This window comes from Talpa europaea, assembly GCF_964194135.1.
Source record: "Talpa europaea genome assembly, chromosome: 8".
NCBI classification, from domain to species: Eukaryota; Metazoa; Chordata; class Mammalia; order Eulipotyphla; family Talpidae; genus Talpa; species Talpa europaea.
Window position 1 is genome coordinate 88,583,936 of NC_140075.1, and position 13,207 is coordinate 88,597,142.

A 13,207-nucleotide genomic window follows, 5' to 3' on the forward strand; every position below is an offset into this window, starting at 1 on the left:
TCAAGCCTGAAAAACCAGGGACTCATCATCTCCATCGTATTTTAATTGCAGAATTAGAAAGTTCTCCTACTGTCTCCATGTAATTTCAACTTTGGTTTTAAATTCAACCTGGAGGGGTGACATAGCTCTGGTTCTGTTTATAGATTGGCGGCCTGAAATCAATCCAGCAACACCTGCAGGCCTCTGCCTTGCCTTAGGCTTGACCTGCATCCCTTTGAGAAAATGCCTGCTGTAGCACTAGCCCTCTCTCAGCACACTGAGTTTCCCATTAATTGTCGAGGCAGTGACATTCATTACACTGCTGTGATGTGCAGACCCCTCTCTCGAGGCTGTTCAGCATTCGCTGCTGCTTCTCCAGCAAGGTCAACTGCCCACAGCTCTAAAACATGAAGACCCAACCCAATCTGTTTTCTAAATTCAGAGATCAGGGATGCTTCTAAATGTGACTCCCTATTGTTTGTGGGGTAAATCCAGACTTGTCAGCCGGGATGGACTGCCATTCTTCACACCAGCCCACCTCTCTAGTCTGACCTCTCTGGCCTCCTCCCTCAAGTTCACACCTTTGTTCCTGCTAGCTTCCATGCATAGGTGACTCTCCTCCTGCCCTTTCAGCTCACACAGGGCCAATTCATATCCCACCTTTTTTTAACTCTATCTCTTTTTTTGAGAATTGAAAATCTGTAAAACTCATGAATATGCTGTCATTATTTAAAAAAAAATAAAAAAGAATGTTCCTTTCTTGTCTTTCCTAACCCCCCTTACATTCTCTAACAATTTGCTGCTTTTGTTTCCAGCCCTTATTTGCTGTACATTTAAATGTAAGCAATTTTTTCTGTGACATTATTTTAAAAGACATTATGGCTCATGTTATATCCATTATTCTTTGACTTTTTTCACTTGACCTTATAATGGAAAATTTTCCAAGGGAATACATGTAGTTGACTTAAAAAAAAGAAAAAAAAAACTATATAGTCATTACAAGCACAATTTTTCTGGTAAAAATTCAAATTCAAAATTGTATCAAGTGAAAAGGGATAGTTTTCCAATCTCCTATTCTGTTTTTGGAGGTTACTGCTTTTAACACTTTATCAAATATTCATAAATGTTTTAAAATGTAATCCTATCATGTATAGTATTTATTATAGCATCCTGAACATTTTTCTGTATCAACATACCCAGATGTCTCATTTTTAATGAGTACCTAGTATTCTATTATGTAAATATGCTATATTTAACTATCTCCCTGTTAGTGAATTCATTTGATCTTTTTTATCTGAACATGTCTCACCCTTCTAGTTTATGTTAAGTTGCTCTTCCTTTGTTATGAATTTAAAATATTCAACACAACAAACATTGAATGCCTAGTGTCTCCCACTCACTGTGCAGGGCACTAGGGCCACCAGTTTGCTTGATGCGCATTCCTTTCTCCCTGCTTTGAGTTATCACAGCCTCAGAGAAAGATGTCCCTAAAGAACTTAGAATGCGACATGAGCTGGAATAGATAGCTGTGTCTTAGCATACATAGTATTAATTTTATTTGGGGAAGGTAAAGAAGGAGAAACTGAAATTGGACTTTAAAAATTAAATAAGAGCTTTCCTAAGGGGGTAAAGAAGGGAGGTCATTCTTGTAGAGGGAGTAACAAGAACAAAATGGGTCCATGAGAAAGAGTGTGTGATACACAAAGAATGGCCAGTAGCCCGTGAGAGAAGGTGGGGAGTTGAGGGGGTGGAGAAGACTCTACTCAGCAGTTTGACACAGGAAACATTCAACAACTGAATTGAAATACATGTGCTCTTGCCCAAAGGGACTCTAAGCCTTCTTGGGGTTGTCCTTTCTATGCCCCAAAGGGGGCTAATGTTGCTTTCAGCATAGGGGGGCTCTTTCTTGAATTGGTCTGACTTTTGAAAAACTTTTTTCTTTTTTGCACTTCTAACCATCGCATGTCCTCTTTTTGCAGAGTTTAATCACTCCAAGAAATAGAAGAGAATTTAGCCATGGCCCCAAGGAAGAGAGGTGGACGGGGGATTTCATTCATCTTTTGCTGTTTCCGAAATAATGATCATCCCGAAATCACATATCGACTGCGAAATGATAGCAACTTTGCGCTTCAGACCATGGAGCCAGCGTTGCCCATGCCCCCTGTGGAGGAGCTGGACGTCATGTTCAGTGAACTTGTGGTGAGTCCCAGACTTCATGTTGGTGGTGGCTGGGAGCTGGGATGATGGGGAGGGCTTAGTTTAGTTAGGCCCGGACATGCCCTTCTTCTGTGAAGTGGCCCCACATGTGCCTTGTATATGCACCTGTGTTATCAGTGGTGAGCCTATAAAGGAGGGGAAAAAAGAAGAGGATAAGATTACAGAATAAGGGCTTTGCTGGTGATTTAAGTGAAGGGAGTTAGACCTTTAGGTTTTCAAATACGTGATAGTGTTACATCCTAAGTTGCCCTTTCTGATTCCTCCCCATTAAACCTGCATCTATAATAAATAATTCCCTCATCTGCTTCACACCTTCTGGGTTTCCCCAATGCTTCCTCCACCCCCCACTCCCACCTGATAGTATTAATGTCTTTTTAAAAATTAGTCATAACCACCCCTCCTGTCCCTGATCCTTTGATGAAAGACATTATTACTTAAGTACGGTATAATTATTTAGCCTAATGATAGGATTGGAATAATAACTGATGTGGGAAATGTTTTATGACCCTATCATGTTTTTGGACCCACTATCCTGAAGTGGGAGAGATGCATCTTGCTTAGAACCCATTCGTCACAAGACATAAGTGCTCTCCTTAACTTCGCTGCAGAAGCATCTCCAGTGTAGTGTCTCCTTCCATTTTGTGTTTCAGAATATGTTATGGCATGTGACATGTGGTGCCTGTCCCTACAAAAGGATGATATTTCCTTGCCCTGTGATCTCAGGAGTGGCCTGACCTGGAGATAGGATATCCTTGGTTTAAATTACTGCTCTGACTTCATTACCTGTACAAATATGGAAAAAAGCATATGACTTTTTAAGTCTGTTTTCTGGAAAGTGTAGAAAAAATAATACCTCCTCCTAGTTTGGTCTGATGTTCACAGCAGAGTGATGCGTAGTGGGGATGGCATAATGCCCTTACTAGATACTCAAGATCAACTCTGGCATTTTGTCATGGCTTTAGTTCCAGTCAGACCATTTATGTCATTCAACAGATACTAGTTTCATCATTTTGTATGACTCTTCAGTCAGGAAAGTAATGTAGGCTGTGTCACTGCCCTGCAGGGGCAACATCTGAATGGATAGAGTCACGACAGTTGTAGACCTCAGTTCACCTGCAAGCTTATCCTATTGGGTAAGCCAACATGACACTTATGTTTGAGTTCTGGTCTGCTGAGTGGATTAACAGGCCCAGTACCACCCAGAATTGGTTGGGAAAAAGACTTGACTCTTCATAGCATGTTTCTACTTTATAATGTTGAATATTTTCAGTGTTTAAGAAATCTCTGTCCTCTCTCATCTCGGTTGCATGCAGAACTCTGTTCTAGATGCTAATGAGGTTTGAAATAGAAACTGGAAACTGCTCTCAAAAGCTGACAATTTCTGTAGCAAAATGGGACAGATAATGAAGATTTAATATCACCAAATGGAGAAGCACAACTCATCTGTGCATTGATCATGGGTCTAGGTGTTATCAGGTATAGGATATGGTGGTGAGGTGGGTGGTCAGGGACAACTTTCTGATGGGGCTGAGTAGTGAGCAGGGATTGCTAGTGAGGAGAGATGTGGAGAAGATCAATGTTAGTGGTCGCCTCAGTCATTGTAAGCAAGTTATCCTGTTATAGCAAACATTCAGTGGTTACAACAGTAGAGATTTATCTCTTGCTAATGCTACATGTCCACTGTGGGTCACCTGGGCTTCTGTTCTTCACCATCTTTTAATCAAACTTGGTGGAAAAGCAAAGAGAGACATGGTGAACTACTTACCACCAGGCTCTAAGCTTATGCTTGGAAATGACACATGTCATTTCCACCCACATCTCTTAGGTCATTGACAATCACACGGCAACTCCTGAGATCACAGGGTAAGGAAATATCATCCTTTTGTAGGGACAGACACCACATGTCATATGGGCAAGCTAAAGTCATTGGTGTGGGTGGAGGACACATAATTCTCTCCTAGGGAGGGGTATAGTGAATCATCTACCCTTTTGGCAATCAAGAAGGGCAATAATAATATATTGACAAGCTTGGTTTTTTTTTCCTCACTTAAAGTATGTTAAAACCAAAAGTCAACCTAAGAAAACATGTTGTGGATAAAGGGCTCCTCCGTGATAGCAGGGCTGCTGGGCAGAGCTAGCACTCTCCACACAACTACATCCAATGTCCTTTCAAGGATGGTCTGTCAGTCTCCCTAAACCAGAGCCTATGTGGTGGCAGCAATGTGTTCATCCCGAAGACAGCTCATTGTTCTGTAAGACAGAAAATTCTACTCTCTGCCTTATTGATGTCTTTATTCTGTGTGAAAATTGCCCACAGCTGTTAGTTGTTAAAAAACCAATGCCAAACCAGAACTTTAAGCTGAAACCATTGGAAAACAAATTATCTTGAGGTTTGTGTCTGTCCTGGTTAGTGATGGATGGATTTATGTCTGCTCCTCACTGCCGGGGCTTAGACCACAAATGCACCCAACTGCCAGGGTTGTCCTGGGGCAAGTGAGGCATCCTCAGGGCCACCGGAATTCTCTTCCCTGGGTTCTCTTGAGTAGTTGCAGAAGCAGTTCTGCCTCTGCTCACGCACAGGAGAGGGAAGCCACATGGGGCATTAGAACTTGCATGGCCTCCTAAGTCCACTCTGTGACCGAGAGTAACCTCCTTTAAGACGGTTTCTCTTGGATTCGAGTTTATTTTCTTGTCTGTAAAATGGGAGTAATCCCATCTTCCTGATAGGGGTGGTGTGAAGATCAAACACTTTTACAAGGCCAGCACCTAGAAATACTCCATGTCCTAGTTCATCAAGAGGGATGGGAGATAATTCAGGTATTTTTTGGGTATAACACCCTAAGAAATAGCACAGGTTTTTCCTTTACTTGAAAGTGAAACCCAACTTGTAGCCATTTGGAAAGCATTTCACGAGAACCAAACTTATTGGAACCTAGTTTCCTTTCCTCCTCTGATAAGTCACTCATTTGATGTATTGAAAGTGATATTAAATAGGTTACTTTCAGAATTGCTTACTGCAAACTTATCTCATAAAGAAAGCAAGCCTGGATGGGAGGTCAGTCATGTGAGTCTTTAAAGAAGGTGGCAGCAAAGTGTGCCTGGATCTCTCAGCCTTCCTGGGACCAGCAATGGAATCAGGATTATTCCAGTTTCAGAACAGTGGTTTTTGAAGGTCCCATATAACTTACCTATTTAAAGTATTTTATTCAGTAGTTTTTTTTAGTATACTCAGAATTGTGCAACCATCACTACAATAAATTTTGCAACATTTTCATCACCCCTAAAGAAACTCCCATATCCATTAACTATTGCTCCCCATTTCTCCTCAAATCTCCCATCCTCTGGTAACAACCTCACATATTTTGTTTCTGGGCATTTCATATAAATTGTGTCTTACAATATGTGACACTTTGTGATGGGTTTCTGTCATTTAGCACAATCTTTTCCAGGGTTCTGCCATGTTGTAGCGTGTATCAGTATTTTATTTTTTTATTGTCGAATAATATTCCATTGAATGGACATACTACATTTTGTTTGTTCATTTATTGTTGATGGACATTTGGATTGTTGCCAGTCTTAAGCTATTATAAATAATATTGCCATAAACATTCATATACAAGTTTTTATATGGAAATACATTTTCAATTATCAACGCTTAGTCTTTCATTTATTTAGCCAATGGGTCTAGTGTTTGGAATAACATAGACTGTTCTGCCTTCCCAGGAAATGTAAAATATTTTTAAAAAGCTAATTGAGAAATTTATTAATGATCACAAAACCACTATTTATGCTATTGGGGAGTGTCACCGAGAGTGAAAATCTAAATAGGGAGAGTGAGGAATATTTGTGTCTTCATAAATATAATTACTCCATTTCATTTTCATTATTATTATGTAATGTGGATAGTCTGAGCATTAGTAACCAGTGTAGAATTTGAGAATATTAGGAATGAGAGAATGTAGGTGATACATCAGAGTTAGATTAATACACCGTAAGGAAAGCTGTGCCAGATAAATTCACTTAGGAACCTACATCAGTAATCTCCTCATTTTCCAGAATATTCTGACATTGCCTTGGTATCCAAGTTGGTCTTACCAAGTTACCAGTGTACAGATTTTATTCTCTTACTAGCCATGTGAATTATTAGCTGTCTTCTCAGGCTGTCAACATAATTTCCTTTATTACTAGGTTTAGTTTAAACTCTTTAATAATAAAAATTTTCCATTATCACCAGAATCGATGAAAAGTTTTCAACACTTTTTATTTGTTCATTTTCAAAGCTTTTGTTTTAAAGTTTAAGACCATTTCTAAGAATAGAAAGTTACTTACAGGAACTGTTCAGTTCCCTGTCTCCAAGAAAGATGAAAAAATTGGGTAGCAGGAACACTTAATTTTAATACAATTGAAGGAAAAAAAAACTGGTGATAAGAAGTCATAGTTTAATCTGCTGTTTCTTAATTAGAGTGTAAAGGATTGCTCAGTAATTAACCAGAGGAAATCAGACTGTAAAAAGACTTCAGAGATACACTTTGAACAATCTCAAAATATCCAGTTATCTGGAATCCAAAAATTAGAATCCAGTGAAAGAAATTATATTAAAATTACGCTATTTCTATGAGGTTAAAAAATATTTTCATTTGACAGACCTCAGAAAGGTCATGAGAGAAAATTCTATTTGGCAAAATTTAGTTGAGAGAGAAGAAAAAGATAAGTGGGTAGATCTGTTTTACTCTATGTCATTTTTTAGAAAGATATTAGAACAGTATGAAAATATTCAATGTATCACAAAGGAAAGTGGAAATGTAGATAATGAGCTTAATTGTATCCAGTGCTAAAATTCCTGTGTAACAGAGGTGAACTGCTGCCAATATACAGTCTATTTAAAGATGATAAAAGACAAGCCTACACCCAGACCTTTATAAAAAAGTTATTTTGACTCTGAGAACAACTGATGATTTGTGATACTGGGTGGTGTCCATATAGGTGGTTTTGCTTGCTTATATTTGTTGTATTTTTTAATAGAACATTACGTTGCTTACAAGAATCAAAGTAGGATTGGATATAGACCTTTGTTCCAGTGGATACTATACATTTCTTTGTATTGGTTGAGGGCCTGTCTGCTTAGACAGTAAGATGGTCAGTATGACTTCTTAAATTGGCATTTGGTCTTCTGATTAACTTTAGAAAAATCCAGTAAACTTAAGGTAAAACCACAAAACCATTTTATTCTTCCTAGTTTTGAGTTTATTCTAAATATCCTTTTCTATAGGCCATTAAATTTAGATTTTGAATTCATGTTACACACTTTGTTATCAGTCAATACATTTATTACTGAGTGCTTCTTAATTTAGACAATGGGGACTAAAATGGAAGGCGTGTTGAAAAACAGGAGAGGAAAAGGAAACCTTTTAAAAAAAACCACAAATAACTGCGAAAACCATCCCTCCCTAGTAATGTTAGTTTGAAAAAATGATTGAGTTCCCTTGGCCTTGATATTCATTACTTTGAACCCTAAAGAGTCTCTGAGTGGTATGTCCCTACTTAGCTTTTGGCTACAATTGAAAATCTGATGATCTGACTTAATCCTCAGGCTGCCATGTGCAAAGTACACAAAGTCAACATGCTGTACTGACTTGCCAACTCCCTACAGGTTCCCATAAACTAATGTAGGTTTTAAAAGACTGAGAGAACAATTCAATCTCTATAAATAGTGTAGTTTAGGTAAATTTTCAAGTGTCATTTTGAAAATGTGTCTCAGTGAATGACTAGAACAGTCTGGTAGTTTGTACAAGTAACTGAATACTAGACTATATCTTGATGTGTTGGGAATCATCTAAATGCCATTTGCTCTCAGAAAACAGATGTCCCATAGCCTGTGGGAGGTAAATGCCCAGTATGTGATAGTGTATTTCAGTCCTAAAGTGTCCTTGAATAGTTTTACCAGCTGGGTTTGGACTACTTCCCTCCCCACCTTTCATTCCCAGAATTCCTCTGGAATTTCAAACTGCTTCTTGATGTGTGTTATATGATCTCATTACCAGCTACATCTTTTAATTACAATTTTCTGGCTAATGGATGAAGAACCATATTGGTTTTTTAGTTTAGTTGGGTGTTTTTTTTTTTTTTTTTGAAAACCAGATTCCTAAAAAAAGTTACAATTTTTCCTCCCTTGTCCAATTTTAAATGAACCCACTAAAAACATCATACAGCTGCTAGCTCTTACTTCATTATGCACTGTAATATTTATGAACTAAACTAAACCAAGTGACTGGAGGCTCAGTTAGAATGTGTGTGTGTGTATGTAATTTTCAGGAAAGATGGGCATTGGATGCAGGAGAAAAAGTCAACAAGTTCTTTGTCATTTTTTAACAGATAGTTTGGGATTATTCCTAAGTGGACACTCATTATATTAAATCTACTGTGAATAGACATCTTAGACCTTCCAGAGCAGCATGGCACAAGCATGTATCTGACCTTTTTATCCTCTGGATCCCCAGGGCCTGGAGCAGTGCCTGTCCCCAGTAGGTGCTCAATACATGCTTGTAGCCTGGTTAAACAACTATTGATAATTACCTAAGGACAACACATGAGATGATCAGCAAGTATTCGAGTCAATGCAAGCATGTGTTCATGAGTTGATGACTGCCGCATCCTCCTTCAGTTGAGGTTTCATTTGAATTATTCTCAAAGCAGTAGTGCTGGTCAAGATCTGAACCCTGCAATCGCCAGCACCGCATTCTCCTGTGTCATTTACTTTATTCATCCTGTTTGGATGACACTTACTACAGGACCACCAAAGTGGCTGATGTGGCTTAAAAGGGGAAGGGTGATAATAGTCAAAAAATATTTTCTGTCCTTGATACTGTCTCTACATTATGTTACATGGAACAATAAATACCTGCAATGTGGGAAGAGACTCACTGTGCTAGATATCGTTTGACCCAATTAAAACTTACAAGTGTCATTCTGCCAAATAGTCCTCAGAGGGTGTGCTGAGCGGGTGGGGGAGGGTCCTGGGCTGGCAAAAGCAGTGCTGGTGTCATTGAGGGAGTAGGGACATGTGTGGAATTGGCTTCATTGTTATCCCTGGGCCTTTGGGTGCTTCTCACATGTGTCACTTCACATCTGGTTCTGTGACCCAGGAGACAAAGTCCCTCCTTTCAATTTGGAAAACACTGCTTAGAAATTCTCTCTTAAGCCTTGTCAATAGAAGTTGCATTATATGATATTCTATTATAGATGGAAATTTGGGTGACTGAATGGATATGAAGAGGTGATTTTAAGATGTATTTAGAATAGAGTTTTTATGGATTACAGAAAATCTGCTGGTGGTTTAGACTAATCAAAAGAAAAGTTAATCCAATGAGTTTCTTGTTGAAGTAACACAAAGAAACAGAATAAGAACCCTATAGGTTTAGCAACAGATTCTAGAAAACTGAATATGGTTTGCATTACCTACTATAAAAGAAAGGAAAGAATATTGTAGCAAACACTTAACCATTAACAGTAAGAAACTAAAAATTATTTCTATTAGTCAGCCTTTGCTTGTGGTACTTCTCACTTCTTATTTTTATATATTAAATGAAAACACGTCTATCAAACACAGAGAACATTACTGTGTAGGTGGTAGTGAGTCATATTGTGGTATTTCGTGTAATGACTAAGAATGTTGGCAGAAATCTTACAGGCTGAACATCTTCAAGGTTTGTTCTTTGTGTACACATCCCTTTGGGAATTTAAAACTCTGTTGTTTTTCATTTATGTCTTTCCTAATAGGTTAGGAGCAAGTAGTAATTCACTAAATACACCTCTACTTAAACCAACAAAAATCTCATCTAACTTTCATATTTCAAACCCCACAATGAAAATAAAATATTGTTCTCAGGGTGTGTGGTTAAATTTTCAGAGCTGTGTCCACGACTCTTGGATGTGATGACCATTTGCTGCGACTGGATGGGTGTTCATTAATTTAATGAATTATGACAGCATGGTGGTACATTTTCTTTTTCATTTATGAAAGGGTAATTTTTTTTTCTGCCAAGGTGTCAACCCTTAACCTGCCTTATCTGCCTTTTCCTCCATGATGGCATACTTCTCACCATGTTAAAATACTTAAGGTCTGGTCACGTGCCCCTCCGATGGTCACGTGCCCCTCCGATGGCTTGTCTTATTTCTGGTAGTGTTGAGTTGTAGGATGGGTGGAAAGGGTAAAGTGGAGTTGATTGACTCCAGAGAAGGCATCATTAATTTGGGTGTATCCTTGAGGTGAACTGAAGGATTGTTTCCTCCTGGGCATGTGGGAAACCTTTGGTGGCTGAAGTTAGTAATGGGTGACTTGGGCTTGTTTGCTGTGGGCAAATCCCTGAAGTTTGTAATATGAAGGGGAAATGTTAGCCTTGTCTGAATAATATGGTTAAAAAGTCTGTGAGCTCTATACATTGAGTCAGGTGGACAGTTACCTTGCAAAGGACCATTGAAAAGTCAACAAACAAAACCCCCAAACAATCAAATAACAAACACAAAGCAATGGGTTGATTGGCAGCATGACCCCAAGTCCTGTCTTAGCTTCTTTTTCTCATTTTTAAAAAATTTCCTATTGCTTCAGCCCTAATTGCATGAGAACCTCTCTTTGTGACTTTACTTTGATAGGTGTGTTATGACTTAGCTTAATGCATTGGAAATAGAAATCCTGAAATCCTTTTTTAGAGATTTTTCTTGTGATTTCTCTTGTTAGCCAGCAACTTAGTTGTTGACTTGGAAATCTTTTGATTGGTAAATTTTCAAAGAATAAATGCTTTAAGAGGTTTTATAAATAATCCCATATTTCAGTTTAGCTTATACCTCTAAAAAAAAGAGCCTTTTCAATCATTCAAGACTCTTATTGTATATTTCAAAATTCCTTCCCTTCCTTACTTTATCTACAAATCAGTCCATTTCCTTAGACTTATTTTTCCAGTGCCAATTGTTTTCTGATTTATGTTGATTTCTCTATAGTGCTGCCTGCTTATTCCAAAGTGTTGGACAAGTGGGTTATCTTTGTGCGTAATCTTTTACAAGTGGGGCTTAATAATATGCTTTGTTAGAGGGTAAAGCTCAGAACTTTAGTTCCCACAGCAGGGTTTCTTTCAGAGCAAGATACATAAAGTACCTTTTCTCCAAGATATTACAGATATATAAAATACATATTTTATAAAGTCATAAAAATATAATAACTATCTTCCCCAAGAAGAAAAGCCTTTAGGGTGTTACTGATTGGTATTAATTTTTAAGAAACTTGATCTGGCTGTGGAGAGAATGATGCTTGATTCAGGGGTTTCTCTTATCACTGGCTAACTCATTTGCCCTTATTTTTAACACTATAGCCAAGAAAGAATAATATGAAAAAAAATTCTGTGGCCCAAAAAGAGCTAGACCAATCAAATTTAAGGTGTAGTAGCAGAAACTGAACTTGTGGTTCATCTTTGCATTAATTGCCAATCCCCAAAACAATATCTAACATAACTGGATTGCAGGGAAAAAAAAAAAAAGGTAAGGGGTAAAAAGCTAAAGAAGGTGATTTAGAAACAGCCAGGATACTTCCTGGGATTGGGCAAATTGTATTTGTTTGTTAATTTTACTGGAAAACTTCACTATGAACTCACAGAGGAGCCAGTACTGTTGTATGTCCCCGGTGGAAGGGGTGGAGGGGAACCACCACCAAAATGTTCTTAAGAACTTCTTGTTAACATTAAAATATAATTTAATTTAATATTAAGGGCCTTTAGGGGAAAAATGTTGATCTATCTCTTGGAGTAAGTAAAATGTGTACTAACAGAATCTCTGTAATTCTCAAGGAAAGGTTACATATATTTCATGGAAATGGTCTTTGGTTTCATACAAAAGCTGTGTCTGAAATGGTGACATTTTCCACATTGAAATACTTACTCTAAATGAATCCATGTTTTTTCTTTTCCCTCCTTTTCATACATTTCTTTCCCATTACTTTCCCTTCTCAACTAACTTCTTGATTTACCTAATATGGAACCAGAATTTTCTTTTCCTTACTCTGTCTACAAGGTTATATTTTCTCTGCTCTGAATCTTTCTTTTTTTCTCCAGCTCCAACAACCAGGCTTGATTTTGTTTTATAAGCAGCTTTACTGAGATATAATTTATATGTTGTTGAATTTGCAATGCAGATCTGTAACCAGCACCACAACCCAGCTTCAGAATATTTCCGTCACATCATTTCTTGTGCCTATTTTTAGTCAGTCTCTACTCCTGCCTCTAGCTCAGGCAACCACTGATCTTACTTCTGCCTCTCTACATGTCCTTTTTCTAAAAGATTCATATGAAGAGGTATTATCTGAGATAGTGTTCCTAATTGCTTTGTTTTCCAAGCTTGCCTTTTTCAGTATTTCATTAAGTATCGAAATGAAAAGCTTCCTGTAATATTACTTGGAAGTCATTTCAGAGCTTGAGTATACTAATGTGCCAAGATGATTTTCAAATTAGTTTGTATTCCATTCTTTTTCCTCCTTCTTTCAGTTGTGCTTTTATTCCCAGCAGTACATCTAAATGAGTGCAAGTAGCTGGGGAAAAAAAAAAGAGAAGACTGTCAACTTTTTTTTATAACTAAAGACTCCAGAAATATATGCAAGAGAAATAAAAGCCAGACTCCAAAATATTAATGAAATTAAAAGCAGATTCTTTCAAAAAATAGATAAACCTCTATCTAGGCTCAAAAGAGAAAGAAGAAAACTCAAATAGAATCAGAAATAAAAAGGGGAAATTATAGCAGACATTTCAGAATTCAGAGACTCATAAGAGATTACTATGAACATTTGTATGCTAGTACGTTGAATCATGTAGATCAGATGAACAAACTCTCAGAAATATATAACCATCTGAGACTGAATTGGGAAGAAATAGAAGACTTGAGTAGACCAACTACAGGGAAGGAAATTGAAGCAGTAATCCAAGTGTCCGTCCCCAAACCAAAATTCTAGGAAAAGATGATTTCATTAGTGGGT

General features: G+C 37.8%; 1 protein-coding gene across 2 annotated transcripts in view; it reads left to right on the forward strand.

The window, feature by feature from the left end:
• Positions 1-1,980: 1,980 nt before the first annotated feature.
• DAAM1 (dishevelled associated activator of morphogenesis 1) overlaps positions 1,981-13,207 on the forward strand; it is a gene marked incomplete at both ends in the record, with an annotated part of 92,721 nt that continues 81,494 nt past the window's right edge. The window contains one exon of one of the 2 annotated variants that reach the window (XM_084240921.1): positions 1,981-2,178. In XM_084240921.1, the coding sequence (XP_084097047.1) occupies positions 1,996-2,178 (183 nt within the window). The remainder of the gene's footprint in view (positions 2,179-13,207) is intronic. The other variant, XM_084240922.1, reaches the window with a different exon arrangement.